Source organism: Mastigoproctus giganteus, chromosome 11 (genome assembly GCF_048544385.1).
Source record: "Mastigoproctus giganteus isolate SK-2022 chromosome 11, ASM4854438v1, whole genome shotgun sequence".
NCBI lineage: Eukaryota > Metazoa > Arthropoda > Arachnida > Uropygi > Thelyphonidae > Mastigoproctus > Mastigoproctus giganteus.
The window spans coordinates 140,915,982-140,941,185 of NC_143585.1; the positions used below are offsets into that span (position 1 = coordinate 140,915,982).

The window sequence follows — 25,204 nt, forward strand, 5'->3', positions numbered from 1 at the left end:
CCAGAACTTCAAATTCATCAAATTTATGCTCCTACCATTAGTGTAAATGCATGTATACATGCACCCATTCTTATTCTTAGTTACCATAACACAGTCAATGCCTGTACTTGTTTCATGATAACAAACAGCAGACCTTCAAATTCCCACCACCTTGTTTTCAAGACTACTGTTCATTCCAATAGAAGCAGTGCGAGAATTGCTTTTATCTCTGCCTGTGGCTATTTTTAATCTATTAGTCTGTGTATCCACCCAAGTTAGCAGTTAGTTTTCCAATTCACCTAACACTGCCTTGATAGCATCAGCAAATATTCTTGCACCCTTTCTATTTAAGTGTATCCCATCCCTGTAAAAACAGTCTCTCCTATTAACAAGCACAAACCATGCTGATAAAAATTCTGCCTCATGAGCCTTGCACAATATCTCCAGGGCTGAATTGACTGACAAGGATCTTAACATATACATCCTCCTATTGTGTCTGGGCAGAATTGCAGACACTTTCAAATGCAATCCTAAATCGCAACCTTTTCCCAATATTACCCTGTATTTATTAAGTAAGTCCCCAGATCTCCTACCCTTAATATCATTAGTGCCAATGTGTACATCAATATCACCTTTTGTGCATTAAAAGATAATATCTGTTCTACAACATCATCTACTTTTGCCCCTAGAAGACATACCGTGATCCTATTCCACCTATCCTTCTTGCACAACATATTTCCCATTTCTCTGACAATAACTAGTTCCTGTGGGACCAGTGGATTCTGCCTTAAAGATTGCTGCTGTGTTGTCTGATGCACAAGACTGAGCTTTGGCATTGAGTTGGGCAGCTGAGAGCTTGATGGGGCCCACTTTAATTTCTCCGAGGGCATCCACTCTACTCTTCAAACTCTCATAAACGCCCAAAAAAAAGCGCTGGGAAAGTCCAGAAGTTGATGCTTTACCGACTATGTATCGAGCAAGCCAAAAAGCATGGTTGACATCACAAATCTACAAAGAATGGATCAGAGACTTAGACTACAGGATGAGTGAGAAGAATAGAAAAAATCTGCAGTTTGTGGATAACTGCACCCCTCACTATCAAGTAAAATGACCTATGTGCAATCACTGTCCAGTACCTAGCACCAAATATGACTGGTTCTTCAGCTTGATCAAGGTATAACCAGCCTTTTAAGAAAAACTACTGAAAAATGATATTAGACAAAACTGTACTGATGCCTTGAAAGCAAAATTCAATGCGAAATCGACATCCCGCAGGCAATGTATTTGTGTATTTTGGCATGGGATGAAGTTAACGAAAAAGTGATCACCAACTACTTCAAACATGCTGGATTTACTGCCTTGAATGATGTAACGTGTGAAGTTTCACCTGCTTCTTCTTCTATTAATTGCGAAGAATAGTCTGATAATAGGGAAGAAATATTTGAGCATCTGCGTCATCAGCATCTGTGTCAATTTACAGGAAAACTTAAGCTTCAAAGATTACGCAGAAGTGGATGCAGACATTGAATGGTTCAGGATATGCACGAAAGAATGAAGAGGAACTCTTTGCAGACTAATGTTTATTTTTATTATTTGGTTTTTAGGAGCATTAGCAACTAAGGCCATATTGCTCCGGGATATGCGGTGGTCATTCCTGACCTTTCCACATCCTCCGTATTTGGTGGTGACGGACTCGAACCCCGGTATAATCAAGGAGCGTGTGCTGCTCCTTCCCACCTGGCTACGGAGGCGCCTTGCAGACTAATGGAATCTTCTGAAATTTGTAGTGATGAAGATGAGGAATGTACTGTGGTTGAACAAGAAGTTTTAGTGAAAGATGCTCATCAAGGATTAGAACTTGTATGTAGATTTTTTCAAGTGCAGCCTAACTGTGAAAGTGAAAATGCTATTGTGCACCTTCATAATTCCCTTTTAAAACATGCTCTATCGTTGAAACAGCATGTTTCAATATTTTAAAGTATGAAAAAATTCTCCTGTTAGGTCTTGATAGATATACAGCTATGTAGTGAAATTTACAATTTAATTGTAACCTTACTGCACTCTACAATCATAATTTTCTTGTTTAATACTGTAGTAAATATTATAAATAAGATTATACTATATTGTATTAGTAGAATTACATTAAATGTTCAAGCTTTTATTGTTTCATTGCTGATTTTATGAACTATCGATATAACGTCCTTCCAATATATAAAGACCACTTTTCTCCCTGGAGGTCATTATATAGAGTTTATTATTATTATTATTATGTTATCAGTTACTTTTTTATCACTGAAAAAGGAGGCACAGTCCTCCGAAATGTTTGGTTCTTAACGTAATTATTAAGTTATTAAAATAGTTAAATTATGTACAACTAATGCAGTGGTTTGTGTGTGTGTGTGTGTGTGTGTGTGTGTGTGTATGTGTGTTTCCAGCAAATTATTATTTTCTACATTATTGCTATTTATTTTCAGCAAGTGCCATTATCCAAATGGACCATTTTGTAGATTTCCCTTCGTTGATAAATGAGCATCCTCAATGTAAGAGCTGATAACCAGAGGTGATAAGTTTTCACACTATGAATGGTATAGGTGATTTAAACCACTATAGAAGAAATATAATCATATAAGTAATGCAAATGCATCAATAACAACTTCTCTTTCAGGAAGCATTATTTATTTGAAGGTTAAGAGCAAGGTAACTTGTTCTTACCAGCTTCATAATATGGATGTATAACGCTTTTATAAAACTTAGGTTTGTCATTACCATTAAGGATGATGAATTTGCACTCCTTGTGCAACGGTTATTTACTCAAGTCATGGTTTAAAGTAGAAAAGGAAATCGTGGCCATTATAATGAGTTACAGCCAGTCAAAATAAAATAAACAAAACAAAAGAGTGTCTAAAAGTAAACTATTTGGATCTGAACATGTTTATTTCATAATACATTGACAAAAACATTTCAAGATGCATCAGAAGCACAACTTTGAAGTAACTATACCATTGTTATCAAGAAATGGTGGCCAACAAATTTACAAGCCAGAGAGGCAGTTGTATCACTCTGCATGACTTATTCATTCATTATTAGTGTATTACAGTTGTGCCCCCGTATCCGCTGATTCAGTTACCCACGGTTAACCATTGAAAAAAAAACGAAAAATCTTAACATGTACTACTTGCTTGTCCAATACAATGCTTGCCTTTATTTTTTAGGATGCCGATTTTAAATCGAATAGGTTCCCTTTATTTTTTACAATGTTGCATATGGTTTGGTCACCAACATTATAATGGTTCTTTAGAGATTTAAGATGCACTGTTTTCAAACTTTTAAATAATTTCAAGTTTTTGTTTAATTTGAAAGCACAACTCTTGTGTTTGCCCATCATTTTCGCAATTTCTAAACAAAAAAAAAAATAAAATAAAATAATAAAATAAAATAAATAAATAAAAAATAGTTACTATAAAAAAAAAAAAAAAAAAAAATTCTGACCTCCCTGACATAAATAATGAAACAAAATTTGTCCTTTTGCAATGTGACGGAACACAAAAATTGACGAGATGCACTAAATCAAACTAAACATTTGGTCTCTGTTTTTTTTTTTTGTTTTGAGCGGCAGGTGTGAAGACAGCGAGGGTTGCAAGATAATAGGTACACTAATCTCCCAATGACGACTTATAACGCCAGTTCTTGTCGCTTATTTACAACTTGCAAAATATCTGTTTATACCTATTCTAGTTATTACTTGAATTTTATGATTTCTGGTTGATTTTTTTTTTTTTTTTAATTTGGAGTATTGAAGTGTCCCGGTTAATCCGATCCCAGTAAATCGAGTCTACTGTACTTTATTATTACCGTATTTAATGTTGGTAATGTCTTACTGTGTGTTTAATTTATCAATTAAACTTTATTATACATATGTATGTACAAGAAAATCATGTTATATATGGGGTAAGTGGGTGTTCGCTTATATCTGCAGTTTCAGCCATCCACGGTAGGTCTTGGAATGTATCTCCCACGGATCGGGGTCTTACTGTATATTATATTCAGTACAATGAAAACATATCCATAACAAACATTTTCAGTGGCTTTCAACCAGTGTGCCACAGTATCCTAAGGTCCCGCAACAACATTCCAGGGGTGTCATGTAATTTGGGTTTAAGTTACTTAAACTTTTTTTTTTTTTTTTTAATTTATATATTTATTTCATTATAAAAAGGTGTATAGCATCCATTGTACAGTATCTTTTTAATTTTGTGGTGATCTGTAATTGATGTTTATTTAGTATTCTATATAAAGAATAAAATTATTATATAAGCATATATAATTTGTATTATGAATTGTAATTTTGTTTATAATTATTATACAGGGTGTCTCAAAAGTCATTTTTGTGCATATTTTTGTGAAACAGTGTGATTTTCAAATAAATTTCATTACGACAAGTGTATTTATTCTTTTTTACATAAAACATAAGTATTTGTAATGTGTTAGAGATGTTATTATAATTTTTATTAATTTTATAATATTTTCTTTTCAGACTAATTTGCTCTTGAACAATTTGCAAATTGAATGAATGTTCAAGAGCAAATTTTTGTTGTAACATCCCACAGCAAAGGAATGAAATTATGCGAAATTAGAGAAAGATTTTCAGAGTAACTAATTTTCAAGCCTCCTAAAAATATTAATTTAAATGCTTTTCCAATTAAATATTTCTCACAAAACAATGTGTGGATGAGCTAAGATATATTTCACGATTGGTTTCATAAAATATTTGTACCACGTGTAAGATCACATTTGGCATCAAAAGGTTTACCACAATAGGCAATGCTACTGATGGACAATGCACCTACTCATCCCATATACATATGTGATTAAAAAGCAATGATGGCAAAATATCATGTCACTTTCTGCCAGCAAACATGACATCTCTGTTTCAACTGATGGACCAACGCATGAGAATAAGAAATGTAGTTATCGTAAAATGTTCATTCAAAAACTTGTTTCAGCAGAAAATAAATTATATGTGACAGAGTTTTGGAAAAACTACACTATAAAAGAAGCAATTTTAAATGTTGTTGATGCCTGGAATGATGTTCCAGTTCAAACAACACAAAGCAACTGGAATAAGTTGTGGCCAGAAATATATTCAACTGATACAGAAACAATTCCAAAAGAAACTGAAATTTTGCATTTCTGTTCAAATGTTCCCGGTTTTAAAAAAATATTTCGATGGAGAAAGTAAATGACTAGCTGGATATGGACAAAATAGATGTCAGATGCGAAATTTTAGACGATGATGAAATTTTGCAAAAATGATGAGAATTTTAGATGATTCTGAAACTGAAGAAGAAAAATCTGCTGCTGATGGAACAACAAACATAACTAGCCACTGGGAAGCTTAAACTTTGTTGTCAAAGTGCATTGAGTGGCACGAAGTACAAGAAGAAGAAGAAGAAGCAGATGCTACTTACGTAGCATCTGCTTCTTCTTCACTACTTCTAATGAAATGAGCAGCAAGCCTGGAAAGCAAGATACAGGGCATTTCAAGAGCTGCTGGGAGTCACCATGGAACAAGTAAATACATGGGTTGTGTTAGGGTAACTACAAGTAAGAATGGGTGTATGTATACTTGCATGTACACCAATGCTAGGAGTATAGTAAATAAATTTGATGAATTTGAAATGCTGCTCAAGACATCAAAAGTGGATATTGTTGGTACATCAGAGATGTGGTGCCACATGGATATAAGCATTGCAGAATTTGAATTTGGGGAGTACAATGAGTACAGAAAGGATAGACAGGACAGGAAGGAAGGAAGGAGGGGTTATGTTGTTAGTTAAGAAACATGAAATCTAAGGAAGTGCATCCAATTGCCATTGGTGGATAATGCAATGTTGAGTCAGTGTGGTGTGACATAAGCACTACGAAAGGGAAAATGAGTGGGTGTGCTAACGTTATAGGCCTAATGAATCTGATGAGTATAATGCTTCTTCTTCACTACTTCTAATGAAATGAATTGTACAGAAAAATAGAGTAGGCCACCAAATCAGAATGTCTTATAATGGGGGATTTTAACTTTCCAGATATTGATTGAGATATCACTCGCACACTAGCAAGACTTTTGTGGATTTATCGGATGACTCTTTTCTGCAGTAACATGTTTGCGAGGCAACCAGAGGGAATAATACTCCATCTGATTATCAGCAGTGATTCTTCATGCATTAAGAATCTGCAGATAAAGGAATCACGAGGTGGCAGTGATCACAGTGTACTGATGTGGGATTTACTTAAAGATGTAATTACCATCAGGTGTAAGGGGAAGGGTTTTTGCTTTCGTAAAGGTGACTAGTGGTCTCAGAAAGTTTTTAAATTCTATTCAGTGGCATCAACTGATGATGTTATCAAGTGAATTCTAAACGGGAAGCCTTCAGAGACTTAATCTTAGCAGGTACAGGGCTTTTCATACCAACTAAAAAATACTGTTCAAGGTGTAGGCCTAAATGGATATCAGATGAATTAATGAGGCTCGTGGCAGAGAAGAAAAATGCATGGGATGCATATAAATTATCGAGTGACACAAAAGCCTATAGCAGATATAAGCTAGTCCGTAATCAAGTCACAAAGGAGGTTAGACAGTCAAAGGCAGATAACGAGAAATCTTTGGCAAAGGATGCAAAGAAAAACAGCAAAGACTTCTTTACTTAAATAAACTCTAAATGGAAGGGGATGGATCAGATTGGTCCACTTGATATCAAGGGTTTGACTGTAGATGATCCTTCTCAGATAGCTGCCAAACTAAATGAATATTTTGCATCTACATTCACACGTGACGAATAATTCAAGTAGGGGAATGGCAGAAGTTTATTAAACTCTAACAGGGAGCTAAGTGATTTTGTAATAACTGAGAGCAAAGTGGAGAAGAAATTGTTGAAGTTAAAAACATAAGGAAGCACCTGGGGTGAATGGGATCTATCCAGTTATATTAAAGGAAGCAGCAAAGGAAGTAAGCAAACCTTTAGCCATAATTATGAAAGCTTCCTTGGACTCAGGGGGAAGTCTCCATTGACTGGAGATGTGCCAATGTGTCTCCAATTCACAAATGGGATCAAAGGGTGACACGACTAATTACAGACCTGTTAGTCTAACATCTGTTCCAGGGAAAATAATGGAGTCACTGGTTAAGGAAACTATGCAGGATCATCTAGGCAAGACTACAGTTATAGTTCAGACACAGCATGTGTTTGTTAAGGGGAAGTCTTGCCTAACAAATTTGATTGGATACTATGATTTGGTCACAAAGGAACTGGATGCAACGAATAATTTTGATATCATATACTAGGATTTTAGGAAAGCTTTTGATACTGTGGCACATGGAAGACTACAGTACAAATTGGAGCAGTATGGCATTAAGTGTAAGTTGCTACAATGGATAAAAGAATGGATGAGTGGGAGAAGATAGAGAGTGGTTATCAATGGACACTGCTCTTCATGGACTAATGGTATTAGCATTAGTAGAGGCATACAATACAAGAAAGCAAGCTTATGCAGCATCAGCCAAAAAAAAAAACAACCTTCCATTTCATCCCTCCATTCGTTCCAAATGCCTGTCCAGCTCAGCCTTAAATTTATTTAGGCTATTTGCTTCCATAACAAAAGATGGAAGCCTGTTCCACAAATCAACTACTCAGTGGCTAAAGGCAAATTTCCACAAATCTATTCTACAACTATCTTTCCTCGATTTAAAACTGTGCCCCCTCAGGTTCTTAGTCTGAGCAAGACAAAGAATCCCATCAGCATTCAGCTTGCTCAACACATTCAAGGCCTTATACACCTCAATCAGATCACCTCGCAGGTGCCTACTCTCCAGGTGCTGCAATTTTCAAAACTTAAGCCTTTCTTGGTAAGACTACCCCTTTGTTCCCCTCACCAATCTTGTTGCCCTTCTTTGTACTCGTTCTAGCAACTCTACATCCTTCCTAAAATGAGGCATCCAGACCTGTACACAGTACTCAAGGTGTGGCCTGACCATTGCCTTGTATAACGGGATTATCACCTCCCTGTCCCTGCTAGCAAAATTCCTATATATCACTGACAAGACTCCATGACCTGCCCTGGCAGCCCGTCTGTACTGCTCAGCGAACTTCATATTTGTCTGCACAATTACCCCCAGGTCTTTTTCACTTTCCACTTCCCTGAGTGTAGTACCACCCAGTTGGTACATTTCTCTACGGTTATTGCTACCAATATGCAGTACTTTGCATTTGTCAGTGTTAAACTCCAATTGCCACTTCTCAGCCCATTTTCCCAACTTATCTAGATCCAGTTGGAGTAGCATACTGTCATTAACAACCCTAGCAACCTTTGTATCATATGCAAACTTGGACATCAAACCTGATATACCTTCATCAATATCATTGATCCGGACCTGTACACAGTACTCTAGGTGTGGTAAATATACAAAATAACAATGGGCCCAACACCGAATCCTGGGGAACTCCACTAATAACATTTGTCCACTAAGAGCAGTGTCCATTGATTACCACTCTCTGTTGTATCCCACTCAACCATAACTTTATCCATTGTAGCAGCTTACCCTTGATGCCATACCTCTTCAATTTGTACAGCAGTCTTCCAGATATAACAGTATCAAAAGTTATATCTGGATACTGTGCAACAGTATCAAAAGCTTTCCTGAAATCCAAGTATATGATACCAAAATTATTTTTGGCGTTCAGTTCCTTTGTGACCACATCATAGTAAGCAATGAAATTGGTCAGACAAGACTACCTTTGACAAACCCATGCTGTGTCTTAACTATTACTGCAATCTTGTCTACATGATCCTGCAATGCTTCTTTAACCAGCGATTCGATTATTTATTCCCCGGAACACAAGTTAGTTACTTGTGTCACCTTTTGAACCTCCTTTGGGAATTGGTGATACATTTGCACACCTCAAGTCCATGGGGACCTCCCCTGAGTCTAAGGAAGCTCTCATAATTATGGCTAAGAGTTTGCTTACTTCCTTTGCTGCCTCCTTTAATATAACTGGATAGATCTCGTCCTCCCCAGGTGCCTGCCTTATGTTTAACTTCAACAATTTCTCCTCCACTTTGCTCTCAGTTATTACAAAATCACTTAGCTCCCTGTTAGCATCTGATAAACTTCTGGCACTCCCCTCATTGAATAACTCCTCATGTGTGAATGGAGATGCAAAATACTCATTCAGTTTATCAGCTACCTGAGCATGATCATCAATAGTCAAACCATCTATGCTAAGTGGTCCAATTTGATTCATTCCTTTCCTTCTAGAATTTACATAAGTAAAGAACTCCTTGCTGTTTTTCTTCGCATCCTTTGCCAAAGATTTCTCATATTGCCTGCCTAACTTTGTGACTTGATTACAGACTAGTTTATACCTGCCATAGGCTTCTGTATCACCTGATACTTTATATGCATCTCATACATTCTTCTTCTCTGCCACTAACCTCATTAATTCACATGACATCCATTTAGGCCTAAACCTCAAACAGTATTTCTTAGTTGGAATGAAAAGCCTATTAGCCTCCAAAATTAAGTCCCTGAAGGCTTCCCATTTAGAATTCACTGTTGGTAACATCGTCAGCAGATTCCACTGTACAGAATTTAAAAACTGTCTGAGACCTCTGTAGTCACCTTTACGAAAGCAAAAGCCCTTGCCTTTAGCCTTGATGGTAGTTACATCTTTAAATAATACCTACATCAATACATTGTGATCACTGTTGCCCACCAGTTCCTTTATCTGCAGATTCTTAATATTTGTTATATAATAAGAGATCACAGGAATGAAAATTTTCATTCCTGTGATCACGACATTCGGTCGAAAAGCGTTTTCAGCTTCAGAAAGGAAAATCATTTTGAATATTTTCGTTAGATTCTTTTTAATATTTTTAATTGTGTTAAATTAATTTTTAATTGTGTTAAATTGTAAGTTTTTCGATTTTTTCGTTTTAATTTCTGAAGAGTATCATACAGAAGTGTTCTACGTACTATATTGAGGTAAACTCCTCTTATTATTTTACAAATATTAATATCAACGTAGAACGTATTGAGCATTACAGCTCTGATTCATACTATCTAGCAGATTCTTAATGCATGAAGAATCACTACTGATAATCAGATCAAGAGTATTACTCCCTGTGGTTGCCTCTTGAACATGTTGCTGTAGAAAACAGTCATCCAATAAATCCACAAAAGTCTTGCTAGTGTGCGAGTGTCCAACCCACAAGTTCCAGTCAATATCTGGAAAGTTAGTGGAAAGTTAAAATCTCCCATTATAAGACATTCTGATTTACTGGACCACTCTATTTCTCTGCACAATTGCACATTATACTCATCAGATTCATTAGGCTAATAACACACACCTACTCTCATTTTTCCTTTGCCAGTGCTTATTTCACACCAAACAGACTCAACACTACATTGTCCACCAACATCAATTGGATGCACTTCCTTAGATTTTGTGTTTCTTAACTAACAGCATAACCCCTCCTCCCTTCCTATCCTGTCTATCCTTCCTATACATGTACTCCTCAAATTCCAACTCTGCACTGCCTATATCTGTGTGACACCACGTCCCTGATATCCCAACAATATCTGCCTTTGATGTCTTGACTAGCACTTCAAGCTCATCAAGTATACATACAAGTATACATGCACCTGTTCCTGCTCCTAGCCACTCTAACACAACCCATGTATTTACTTGTTCCACTATGACTCCCAGCAGTTCTGGAAATCTCCATTACCTTACTTTCCAGTCTGCTGCCTGTTCTAATAGAAGCAGTGCAAGAATCACTTTTGCCTCTGCCTGCGGCTACTATTAATCTTTTAGTCTGTGTATCCCCCCCCACGCTAGCAGTTTTCCAACCCACCTAAGACTGCCTCGATAGCATCAGCAAATATTCTTGCACCCTTTCTATTTAAGTGTATCCCATCCCTATAGAAGCAGTCTCTCCTGTCAATAAGCACAGACCAGGCTGAAAAAAATTCTACCCCTTGATCCTTGCACAATCTCTCTAGGGTCGAATTGATTGACAAGGCTCTCATCATATACTCCCTCCTATCGTGTCTGGGCAGAATTGCAGACACTTTCACATTCAACCCTAACTCGCGACTTTTTTTCAACATTGACCTGTACTTGTTGAGTAAATCTGCAGATCTCTTACTCTTAATGTCATTAGTTCCAACATGTACAACAATATCACCTTTTGTGCCCTGAAAAGATGATATCTGCTCTACAACGTCATCAACTTTTGCTCCTGGCAGACATACCCTGGTCCTGTTCCATCTATCCTTCTTACATACTATATTATATCCAGTCTCCCTGACAATAGTCACCAACAATAACTAGTTCCTTTGGGACCAGCACATTCTGCTTTGGAGATTGCCTCTGCGTTGCCTGATGCACAGGAGTGAGCTCTGTCGTTGAGCTGGGCAGTTGAGAGCCTGATGGGCCCCTCATTAATTTCTACGAGGGCATTTACCCTACACCTCAAGCTCTCATAGATGCCCATCAAAACGCTCAGTTGGAGCCTAATTTCTTGACACTCCAGACACCTAGCACACACACACACACACAAGGGCATCCTCCTTGGCTAGATCATGTCCTGTTTTAGAAAGGTCAGCAAACATTTCACATTTCGCACATTTTTTGAGACTGTGATGCGTTGGAGAATCGCCCCCTTTGTTTCTCCCGAGCCACAGCACTCTCGCTAGTCTGTGATCTTTGCTTCGCAGCTCTAGTCTGGGTAATGATTTCCGTTTAAATACAATTTAATTAAGAATGAAATTTAATAAGATTAATAATATTTTTGATTAATTGATAATACTAAATAATCTAACAGGTTCCTAATACAGTAAATAGCTTTCTGTAAATAGCTTTTTATTAGAAATTTATTAGATACAGTTCAAGTAGTTAATAAACGTTACCTGCAGTACTGTTCTATACAGTATGTGTACAGGTCACTTTTCTAGTTCAAATCAGTCCCCTTTGTTTCTCCCGAGCCACAGCACTCTCGCTAGTCTGTGATCTTTGCTTCGCAGCTCTAGTCTGGGTAATGATTTCCGTTTAAATACAATTTAATTAAGAATGAAATTTAATAAGATTAATAATATTTTTGATTAATTGATAATACTAAATAATCTAACAGGTTCCTAATACAGTGCTTCGTATTATGCTATCTAGTTTAACTTTATACCTTACGCTATCAGTTCAATATATATATACGTTAAGCTATTTCTTATCGACTACAATAATGCAGTTAGTTCAACAATATTGACACCAACACCGGGAGTCGTAACTTGCAAAAATTGCTGGTTAAATTGAAAATAAGAAGCTAACGAACGCTACTAAACCTATTTGAACACCTTTGTGATATTTCTCTAAAGCTATTTTGGAGGTCACGACCATAAAACAATTTTAAACGGGTAGTAAACTCAATCTTATTGCATTTTCAATAATACCGACATCTGGAATTCTGTGGTATTTTACATTATTGTGTTTCTCCTTCAATGAAATCTTCAATCATGCAAAAAATAAAAAAATAAATAAATAAAATAAATTTTCAAAATCTGCTCTTCATTCCTATTTTTGAAGCCTCATAAAAAAAAAAAAAAAAAATTTTAAATAATGCGCAGGTAGCGAAACCCTCTGAGCAATATAAAATTTGTAGTATACCTGACCGTGCAAATCGAGGGATGACTGTATATTTAAAATTTGTTGTGATCAACCAAAATTAGAGCTGTGATCGATTGGTAGATTGCGATCGACTCATTGGCCACCCCTGGTCTAGAAGGACTGATTTGAACTAGAAAAGTGACCTGTACACATACTGTATAGAACAGTACTGCAGGTAACGTTTATTAACTACTTGAACTGTATCTAATAAATTTCTAATAAAAAGCTATTTACAGAAATAGTTGAAAAATAATTTTTTCATGACAAAATATAACAAATTTTTCTAAGCCCTATACATCATTAATATGTATATCCATGTGTTGCTGTCTATCTAAAAAATGTAAACAAAGTGCTCTTCAACTCATAAAGACAGAAACCCTCTGCTGGATTCAGAAATTCACCATATTAGTTTATTTTGGTAGTGTATAAGTCTGGTAAATTTTGTTAAATAATTGGAAAACATCCACGTGTTTTCAATTATTTCTCTAAATTATTCATCCACTACATATTGTCCTTTTCACATCATAATAAAGTTTGTTTTTTTTTTTGAATTATCAAGAACTTAAAATAAAAGCTTTCTTACCAATCTTTTCTTTCAAAATTATTGATTTCGGATCAACATTAATGGGTCCTCTTCTGCACCTTCTGAGTGTATTGTAGGCTAATTCAGATTCTTCTCTAGATAGAGTATGCATTATAGCAACTACACACAAAAACAACATTAATTACTATGATATATATATATATATATATATATATAAAATCCAGATTAAATCAAATTGAATCAAAGAATAAACAGCAAAAGCAAATATAAAATAAAAAATAATAAAAATAGTAAAGCAGACTGGCAGCAAAAATACACAAACCACAACATGTTGCATGTAATAAACTTAAATAAAAGGTAAAGTAAAATAAAATGTATGCCAGTAGCATTTTCATTCTACTGGTATACAATTTATTTTATTTTACCATTAATTTAAGTATATATATACTGTGCTGCCACTTTATTAGGTACACATACCTAGTAACGTGTTGAGAATCCTTTAGCCTTCAAAACAGCCTGAATTCGTCTAGGCATGGATTGAACAAGATGCCGAAAATGTTGTGCAGGAATGGAGTACCATGCAGACATGAGTGTCGCGCAGTTCCTTGAGATTCAACGGAAGTGTAGGCTTGCAGTGAACAGCCCTTTCCAGCTCATCCCAAAGATGTTCAGTAGGACTGAGATCCATGGACTGAGCGGGCTACTGCAGCAAAGAAAGTCACTGTCATGTTCCTGGAACCATTCCATAGTGATTTGGGCTTTGTGCACTGGCACATTATCCTGCTGGAAGTAACCATCTGACTGAGGATAAACTGTCAACATAACGGAGGCACTTGGTCAGCAACAATGTTTAGGTATGATGTGGCATTCAGACGTGAATCTATGGGTATCAATGGACCCCAATGTGTGCCAAGAAAACATTCCCCACACCATAACACTGCCCCACCACCTTGCACAGTAGTCGTCAGACATGACAGGTCCATGGATTCATGTTGTTGTCATCAAATTCTGAGCCTTCCATCAACATGATACACGAGGAACTTTGACTTGTCAGACCAAGCAACTGTTTTACAATCCTCGATAATCCAGTGCTGGTGTTGCTGTGCCCACAGGAGGCATCTCTCTTGTTCTTCTTGTTCTCTTGTTCTTGATAACAAAGGTACACGATGTGGCCATCGGCTGTTGTAGCCCATTCGTTACAAAGTGCGACTAGTGGTCCGTTGCGATATTTTGTTCTGTGCACACAAGGTTGTATTCTGACGTGATGTGCGATATTGTGGCCCGTCTGTTTGCTTGCACAATTCTAGCCATCCTCCTCTGACCTCTCTCTCATCAACAAGCAATTTTCTTCTACAGGAGTGCCGGTGAGAGGATGTTTTCTGTTTGCTACACCATTCTTGATACACCCTTGAAACTATGGTGGGTGAAAAGTCAGGAGAACAGCCTTTTCAGAGATGCTTTGTCCAGCACATCTTGCACCTACCACCATGCCACGTTGAAAATCCTTTAGATCACTCCTTTTCCCCATTCTTGCTATGATTTGTACGCTTAATTGATACTAGAAAGGTTGTTCTGCTGCATTTACGTTGTGGTCATGGACAATGTTGTGGGACAAACCATTTGTGTGCACAGCAGGGGTGTACCTAATAAAGTGGCGGCACAGTGTGTATACATATATATAGACAAATGTTTATATTCAGTGTACAGGGAAGGGACGTTGATCTGTCAATTGTAATTACCATGGAAAAATTGAGAGGGCCTGTAAGGTGAAGGAGATAACCTGAAATAAATTGATTAACATAAAAATAGAAATAATAATGAAGATAACAATGATACCTAAAGTAGTGGGACCTAAAGCTTTAACTACTTCAAAGGGTCAGCAGCCAAAACCATAGGAGCCACAACAATAAGCAAGGGTCTCTGTATCTGTTATGATGTATACATGCTAAATGTATAAATCATGGCCGACCCGACAGAGCTCAAAAAGAGAAGAGTAAAATTTTTAAAAAAAAAATTGCCAATAGAACTTCAAGGGGGGAAAAAAAAAAAAAAAAAATTTTGAAGTCAAAAGGATAGATACATTACAAAAATTACTTCAACTTACTTTGTTTGGAATGGAATCTGTGAAATAGTTGCCTGTGGTGTTTACAAATTAACGTTGGAGAACCACAGATAAAGCCAATAGATCGCTGTCCTGAGTGTTTATATCAGATGAAGCAACCACGCGTGAGGGAGAGGAAGTGGAGTCGTCAAAGTGAAACGTACCATGTTACGGGGAAGTAGGTAAATAAACAAATGAGGCACAGTGCCAGCAGAGGGAGATTATTAATGACTGACAAAGTAGTATAAAAAGACATAAAAATTTGCATCAGAGGAAAAAAGAATGATAGCAGAGTAATAGTATCTCAATATTGTTTTTGGCCAGCCTAATTGCGCACAAGAAATAAAATTTAGTTATTAAGGAAAGCAGAAAGTAATTTCTGGGCTGTCTGGGGTTGCTGAACCCATACCATAGTTGGTCCCTGAACAAATGCCTCATATGTTTAAGTCAGTATTGTTATTGTAAAAAAAAAAAAAAAAAAAAAAAAAAAAAAATGGGACATAACAAAACACGATACCCTCATGTATTGCCAATTCATGGGCACAAGCTTTCTACACTATGAGACACGACAGAGGCTACATTGTAATTGTAATGTTGTTAGTTTACGTTTCCACCTTAGTGAGATTTCACATAATTCGGAAACGGATGCCATCGAGGGGGTGCCGCTAAATTTATTTTAATTGGCTTAATTTCTAAATTATTTTAGGAATGTTGCTTCAACACTACCTTTTTCTTCTTTACCCCCCCCCATATTTTTCTGTTATTGTTATTTTATTTGGTTCAGTTCATTTTCACTCTACTGGTTTGCCATGTTACTGGCAATATTTCATTTTAATTTAGCTTATTATATGCAACATGTAGTGGATTGTGCTTTTCTGCTGCCACTGATGTTAGCTTTTCATATTATTTTTCTTATTTATTTTAATGTACAATTTTTATTTCTCTATTTAATTTGATCATATTCAAATGGGGGTAGTGTGACGATGTGCTAACACACATCGTCACGCTACCCACAAGTCAGCTGGGCATGATCATGTATCACACGTCTGGTGTCGGCAGAGCAGAATTATGTACACGTGATGATTGCCAGCGCTCATCGCACTGCAATACAGTACATTCTATAATAGAGTGTAGTGTACTTCCCTCATGTGATTCATAGTACTATTATTGGTGGCTATGTGCAGTGCTTCAAGCCACGAGCACTGGCGGTAATCACATGAATAGTCGACGATTTCAATATCCCATCGGGGATTAAGATTGTGCTGCTCAACCTAATAATGCTTGGCGACTGCGGAGCATTCAAAATTAGTGGTTCATAGAGCTACCTCATGCTCAGAAACCTGATCTTCCAATCTTCTACCAGACTCACCTACATAACAGACCCCCCACAATCCAGACATGTAATACGGTATACGGAACCACTCCATAGGAAAGGAGGAACAGGTGTTTTCACCTTGGAAATAATAGATTGTAATTTCCTCCCCAGAAGTTGCACACATCATATATGATGGAGACGCAAAATCCTAACAAGACGTTCCGATACGCCCGGATAATAGGGGATGTAGGTGGTAGAGATAAATTCAAGTCTGACACCAGACTCGTGATACATGATCATGCCCAGCTGACTTGTGCTATTGTAACCATCAATATATACTGAAATACACCATTCACAGACTAGCTGATGAAGAGGCACTTCACTTCAAAAGCTATTATGTATTTTAACGCTTTTATTACATTATATTTTAACACTTTTATCTTATTGTTATTTTATGCTTTTATCTTATTTTATTTGTTTTATCTTATGGATATATCATTTTTATTTTAATAAATTTATTTTAACCAGTTAGTTGGTCATCGCAAGAAACTTGGATGATATAATGCAACCTGACGCACAAGGCCTGTTTTCTAATATCCTACAGGTGTTCAGGATTGCAACTTTCTGGAGTTCCTTGTAGGTGTTCGCTGGGAGACCTACTGCTGTTAGGCTGTTATGCCTTTGGCACCATACCTGTGGTTGACACGATGATCGGGATGGTCATTACTTGTTGCATATGCCACATCTCTTTGATCTCCTATCTTAGGTTCGTGTACTTCCTGATATTTTCCCCCATCGGTTTTCTGCAGGTTGCAGGTTGCCAGTGTTGGGTACTGCTATGTCAATCAGACAGGTAGCCTTTTCCTTCTTGTCTTCAAGGGTTATGTCCGATCTGTTGCATGGGATCGTCCTATCTGTTATTATGCAGCAGTCCCAGTACAGCTTGTGGGTTGGGGTCTCTAGTACTGCCTGAGGTTCGTACTTGTAGTATGGTACACGCTTCGATCAACAGGTATTTCCTTGCTAGCTTCTGATGTATTATCCTGGCTACCTGGTCATGTCTATGAGTTTATTCAGTCTGGGTGATCACTTTGCATCCCGCAGAGATGTGTTGGATTGTTTCTGAGGCCAGGTGGCATCGTCAACATGTGTCATCGGACACTCTGAGCTCCTTGGCAACGTATTTTCTAAAGTTCCTGGTGTTGGATGGCAAGCATGAATCCTTCGGTCTCAGGGAAGAGGATCCCGCTGGTGAGTCATGCATTGGAAGCAATTTTATCTATGTGATCTTGATGGAGATTACTATAGTGTCTGCCATGGAGTGTCTTAGCTGCCCACCTTTCTAGCTTTGTTTGTTCCTCCTGGTTGGGAGGGGCACTCCTTACATAGGTTGAGTATGGTATACTGCTTGTCTATCTTCCTTATGGCCTGGTGGAGTGCTGCTGTGCATTTCTGGAAGTAATCTTTCAGGCTAGCAATCGCTGTCTTCTGTTGCTCAATGAGGTCTATCAGGCCCCTTCCTCCTTTCCGGGCAATTGTCAGTCTTTCCATGGCAAATTTCAGGTGGTGTTGCCGGCTCTTGGTCATCATTGTCCTGTCTTTTTCATGATATCTCCAGCTTGGTGTAAGTCCAATCTATGACCCTGAAGAAGACTTAGCACTGGGACTGCATAGGTGTTTATGGCTTTAAATGTATTCCCTCCATTCAGCTCTGCTTTCAGCAGGCTTCTGTGTCTCTGATGGTATTTTTCAGTCAGGCAGGCCTTAATTTCCTTGTGCTGTAACTGCCGAGCCTGCATCATACCCAATTATTTGTAGGCCTCTCCCTCTGCCATGGCTTCAATCTCTTTACCAGTCTGCAGCTGGTAGTTTCAGTTGACTAATTTTCGATGGAGCAATCCATGGGTCTTGCATTTGTCTAGATCAAATTCCATCCTAATATCATTGCTGAATTCTTCGGTGATCTGGAGTAGTAGTTGCTGGAGGTGCTTCTCTGTTCCCACATAGAACTTGATGTCATCCATGTACATCAGGTGGGTGACGGTGTACAGGTTCTTCCTTCCTTCCTTCTTTGAGGTTATATCCATACTTGCTACTGTTCAGTGGTGGATAGCAGGTTAAGTGCTAGACAGAACCACAATGCTCAGGGCATCTCCCTGAAAGATTCCTCTCCTGATGGGGATTGGCCTGGTTGTGATGTTTTCGATCTTAATGGTGGTACTCCATTTCGCCATCGTTTCTCCTAGGAAGTTTGTCACTATCGGATTGACTTTGTAGATGTTTAGCGCCTCTATTAGCCAGCTATGAGGCACAGAGTCGAAGGCCTTGCAGTAACTGATGTAGGCTGTGTACATGTTGTGGCACTTCTTCTAGGCTTGCTCCATAACCACGGCATCTATGGTTAACTGCTCCTTGCATCCTTTGCTCAGCTGCTTCCATCCTTTCTGCTGTTCGGCCATTATATTCTGGCTTTTCAAGTGGTCTGATATCTTCCTGGTTATGCAGCTGGTCAGGATCTTGTACACTGTTGGGAGGCAGGTGATTGGTCTATATTTCACCATGTTTCTTGTATCTTCATCTTTACCTTCAGATATGTGTGAGAAACTTCGGGATTGTCTCTGGGTGCCTTATCATTCAGGTGAACTGCTGTGCCAGGTGCTTGTGTGTGCAAGTTAGCTTCTTGTACCAGTAGTTGTGGACATTATCTATTCCTGGAGTTTGCCAGTTGTGCGAGTTCTTGATCATCTGTTTTACTTCTTCTTCCAGAATTTCCCACCCTCATTTCTTGTACGTCCTTGGTTTTCTTGCAGTCTAGTTCTATCCATGGGGCTCGACTGTTATGTCTTACTTCTCTGCTCCATATATTTCCCCAGAACTCCTCAATCGTCTTCAGCTCGGGTGGTCCGTTCCCTTCTTTCCCGTCTTCTCCGAGACTCCTGTAGAAGTTTCTTTGGTCCTCATCGAAGATTTGGTTGTTTATTTTCCTCTGGGACTTTGTATCGGTGTAGTCTCTTGCTGAGTGCAAGGAGGTTCTGCTTCAATGTGTCCAAGTACTCTCCTATTCTCTTATTTCTTGTCTCATGTTTGCTGTGGACACTATCTCTCTTGAGGATGCTCTTCACTTTTCCAATTAATTTCTTACTGCTATTGCCCCGTTGGTACTGGGTCAACTGGCCTATCTTGACTCTTAATTCTTTTATCTTTTGCTGAAATCTTGTTTCCCAAGCTGGCAGTTTCTTCTGTTTTTGGTTCTTCTGCTGCTGGTCTCTTGTTTCTCTTCCATTAATCCTCGTGGCTGCTACCACAGCACAATACACGGCTGTGTGGATGGCCTCCAGTGTTGCACCATTGCTGTTGAGGTAATGCGGTATTATGTGCCGATTGAGGTAGTCTGTGACTCTCCACAAGGTTCTATTCGGCCTCTGCTTCAGTATCACGTGAGTCTTTGTGGGGTCCATTCCTTCGAATTCTGTTAGGGCCTTCTTCCACTCGTCCTCTATTCTGGATATCATGACCTCGTCTCTTTCCACTTCAGCTGCTGTGGGTTGTATTTATTCTTGCTCTTCCTCCTCTGGTTCCGTATTCTTTATCCTTTGTAGTTTATTATTATTATTATTATTATTATTATTCAATATCCACAGCAGAAAAATTCATATATTTTTAATTACTTTTCTTCTCTTATGTCCTATCTCTAGGAGATAGGATAAAAGTGCCAAGTGCAAAGATGTTGACCTCAATTGGGCATTTGTGTCTGAAGCATATTTTATACAGAATCAATGGTTTCTGGGTAAACATGATTTGAAATATATGTTTAAGGTTACAGCTAATGATATAAGTGTATCACTATTTTGATACTCATAAAAAGTAATATATTAATACACATCACAAATATTTTAAATTTGATGAACCTTTTTATTACAAATACAAGCCCCATTTATATTGGTGTTGCTGTAATGGCTGCTTTCTTAAATCTCAAGTTTCATACCATATTTACTCAGAACCACAAACAGAAAATGTTTGCCTGATTAAGATCAATAATTTTACAACTGATATTTTCTTTTACCTCTCACAGATCCAGATACAGAGTTACACTTTCATACAACCATATAATCAATATGTTTGGGAGGCAACTAGAGGGAGTAATACTCTTGATCTGATTATCAGTTGTGATTCTTCATGCATCAAGAACCTGCAGATAAAGGAACCACTAGGTGGCACTGATCACAGTGTACTGAAGTGGGATTTACTCAAAGAGGTAACTACCATCAGGGGTAAAGGGAAGGGTTTTTGCATTTGTAAAGGTGACTACGGTGGTCTGAGACAGTATTTAAATTCTATATGGTGGAACCAACTGATGATGTTACCAACAGCAAATTCAAAATGGGAAGCATTCAAAGAATTTATCTTGGAAGCTACTAGGCTTTACATACCAATTAAGAAATATTGTTTAAGGTTTAGGCCTAAATGAATGTCAGATGAACTAATGAGATATATGGCAGAGAAGAAAAATGCATGGGATATATATAAATTAATGGGTGACACGAAAGCCTATGATAGATATAAGCTGGTCTGTAACCAAGTCACAAAGGAGATTATGAGAAATCTTTGGCAAAGGATGCAAAGGAAAACAATAAAGAATTCTTTACCTATGTAAACTCGAGAAGGAAAGGGATGAATCAGATTGGTCCACTGGATATTGATGGTTCAACTGTTGATGATTCTGTTCAGGTGGCTAACAAACTAAATGAGTATTTTGCATCTACATTCACACATGAGGAGTTATTCAGGGAGGAGAATGCCACGGGTGAGTTAAACTCTGGCAGTGAGCTAGATGATTTTGTAATAACTGAGAGGAAAGTGGAGGAGAAATTGTTGAAGATAAACATAAAAAAGGCACCCAGGGGTGGATGGGATCTATCCAGTTATATTAAAGGAGGCAGCAAAGGAAGTAAGCAACCCTTAGCCATAATTATGAGAGCTCCTTTGGACTCAGGGGAGGTACCCACGGACTGGAGATATAGAGCTGTTGGAACGAGTACAGAGAAGGGCAACAAGATTAGTGAATGGAACAAAGGGTTGCTCTTATGAAGAAAGGCTTAAGTTTTGCAAATTACAATGTCTGCAGACTAGGCACTTGCAAGGTGATCTGACTGAGGTGCATAAAGCCTTGAATGGTTTGAGCATGCTCAATGCTGATGGGATTCTTCCTCTTGCTCAGAATAATCACCTGAGAGGGCATAAATTCAAATTGGGGAAAGACAGAGGTAGGATAGATGTGCAGAAGTTTGCCTTAAGCCAGCGTGTAGTTGGCTGGTGGAACAGACTTCCATCCTTTGTTGTGGAAGCTGAAAGCCTAAATAAATTTAAGGCTGAGCTGGACAGGTATTTGGAAGGAACGGAGGAGTAAAATGGGAGCGTTTTTTTTTCTTTCTTTTTTTATTTTTTGGCTGATGCTGCATAAGCTTGCTTTCTTGCATCATATGCTCCTACTAATGACTCTAATGCATTAGGACTTAAAGCCTCAAGCTGTGAAAGAGATTAGACTGTATGTTAGTGCATTTGCATAATTTATACACAGCTAAATATAGATTAGCAAATTTGCAATAGCGGCATCGTTTAAGTTACATCTCATATTGTGAATACCTTCACGACGAGTTGCCATGACACTGCACTACTTCGAATAAGTAACGCTTCATCTGAAGGAGAAGACTGTTGTTACTTATTCTCAGTGGGCTTAGGTACTTACCCACCCACCCACTGAAGAAGGGCCAAATAGCCCTGAAACGGTGCCGTCTGAGTGGTGGTATCCACTGAGAATAAGTAACAACAGTCTTCTCCTTCAGGTGAAGCATTACTTATTCAAAGTAGTGAAATGTCATGGCAACTCGTCGTGAAGGTATTCACAATATGAGATGTAACTTAAACGATGCCGCTATTGCAAATTTGCTAATCTATATTTAGCTGTGTATAAATGATGCAACTGCACTAAAATACACATAGCCTCTACTAATGCTAATGTGGATTTCATCAATGGAAAAGGGGATTGTTACTGCTTAGTGGAAAAGAACCACTTAATATTGCCCAATAGCCTTATAACTATTTAGCAGATAGCTGCCTAGATATACAAAAACAAACTACTGCCTCTGTAGGAGTGGTCATAACTGAACTTTTTTTTTCTTTTTTTTTACTCAGTTTAATAGTTCTATGACAACAATTATACCCAGAAAATATATAACACAATTCTAAATAAATAATGTTTAACAGATGCTGTAATACTCACTCTGTTTACTGATAAAGCCTTATCATAACTATTTAGCAGATAGCTGCCTAGATATACAAAAACAAACTACTGCCTCTGTAGGAGTGGTCATAACTGAACTTTTTTTTTCTTTTTTTTTTACTCAGTTTAATAGTTCTATGACAACAATTATACCCAGAAAATATATAACACAGTTCTAAATAAATAATGTTTAACAGATGCTGTAATACTCACTCTGTTTACTGATAATCTGCCTTCTTTACAGTCAAGGAAACAGAAACATTTCAATTTCTTAATTTTTTGTTTGTAATGAAGCTAACATTACCACAAGAATTCCTAACCTGCTGTCTTGACTTCTAAGACAGGACCTACATATTATTTTTAAATTATAGATTTTCATGATCTAAATTCTTGAGGAATATATAAAAGAAGAATGGTGGCAAAATCTAATTAACAAAGCAATGGCAAAAAAATATTAGCTGCAGAAAGAACAGAATGGTACAGAAGAACTAAAAAAAAATAATAATAATAAGATAAAACAAATAAAGTACTTGTTCTTTAAGTATAATAATGTTTTAAATATTTTGTGCTATTTAACTTTTACCTGAATTTTCCTCTGGAGGTTGGCCTTCAATCACCGATGTAGTGGAAGACGGAGAAGCAGAGGATGGATCGTTAGTAACAACACTTAAAGAGCATATAATGTCACTGCTCCCACTGAGAGTTGCATACACTGGATTATCAATTCGGTCAACATCATCTTTCTGTTGTCCATCACATTCATCAACTGGTAAACTAACTCCAGCAGATAAAACTGGAGGTGAGGCACTATCAACAAGCTGCACAAGTGGAGATGTAGCTCTGGATGTTCTAGCACTTCCAGGGTGAATAGTATCAGAACTACTCTGTAAAGATACTACGGACATAGAATTCATCTCTGGGCAGCTTTCATTAAGTAAAAGGCAAGAATTTGTTTCCATACTAGTTTCTACTGTGTTAATTATGGCTTGCTCAAAATGTGTATTATCATGATTTAGCTCAGTATAAGAATCAAGATCTTGAGGAGAATCTTGTTCAGGCTGAAAGCAAAAATATAAAATTTCAACTTTTATTATAACTGAAAACCTAGTAATGACATATCCATAAATTACGTTTCTTCATTTTTATTAATTATTACATTCACGAATAAAAAGGTTTTCATCACCCACAGACCTACAAATACAATGAAGAAATATATTACTGATATAAATGTGCTATAAATATACATCTTCAAATGTATCAAAATAATTATTTACCACACTCAGTAAACAAGTTAGGTAATTGTACACATTGTGCTACATTCTGGAGAGTTTGAAGGAGTTAACTCCTACACTGCACTCAAGATACCAAAACCTCTACACAAGTTGCTGTAACTGGCTAATTAAAATACAAATATTGAGTAATACATAAAAAATTTACGTTTATTTTTTCATGTGCTTCATACTCAGTGATTGTTAAGTTTTGGATATATTCTCGCTCTCTCTTTGAAAGCTGATAACCAACATAGTCTATTTCACATGGCCTTAGTTAAGCATATGCTTAGTATTGCACATCTTCCTTCCCCCCTTCCCTCTCTCTCTCTCTCACTTTTGTCTTGTTTTTGGCATGAAACAAAGTTGTGTACCGCTGCATTTACCATCAATTTAAAAATAAAAAAGGTGGAGGAGTGTCAAATAACTACATCTGGATGGTATGTTGAATTATTTTTGGCACTTATATAACATGTAGTTGTCAAAAAAAAAAAAAAGTTTGGAAAGCACTAGTTAACCTCCTATTGGTTTGATATTTGGTACAAAGATTTTCAGAAAGAATATTCTATATAAGTCTTGGAATTTTGAAAAGGAACTGAACTACTGTCCCAAATTTATCACAATGTTTCCATTGGAGGGTGGAGAGGAAGAACTGGCAACTACAGAACTGGATCTAAAACTTTCTTTGGGACAAACAAAACATGCTGAAAATCTGTGGTAAATCCAACTTTTCCTTCTTGAATATTGCTTTTATTTTATAAAAATTGATTTTGGTGCATATATGTGTGGGGAGGGGGGGAGTTATAGAATTGTAATTAGTCTTAAAAACTTCCCAGTGACAAATGAAACGTGCTGAAAATGTTGTTTGTTATTTGGAGCATTAGCAACTAAGGCCATATTGCTCTGGGATATGCGGTGATCATTCCCTGACCTTTCCGCAACCTCCGTATTTAGTGGTGACGGGCTCGAACCCCGGTCTAATCAAGAAGCATGTGCTATGCACTGCT

General features: G+C 37.4%; 1 protein-coding gene across 1 annotated transcript in view; it reads right to left on the reverse strand.

The window, feature by feature from the left end:
* LOC150078477 (uncharacterized) overlaps positions 1-25,204 on the reverse strand; it is a 265,739-nt gene that overhangs the window by 172,453 nt on the left and 68,082 nt on the right. Inside the window, exons 9-10 of the mRNA XM_090384580.1 lie at positions 23,513-23,987; positions 13,273-13,392 (exon numbers count right to left, since the gene is read on the reverse strand). Of these exons, the coding sequence (XP_090240706.1) occupies positions 13,273-13,392; positions 23,513-23,987 (595 nt within the window). The remainder of the gene's footprint in view (positions 1-13,272; positions 13,393-23,512; positions 23,988-25,204) is intronic.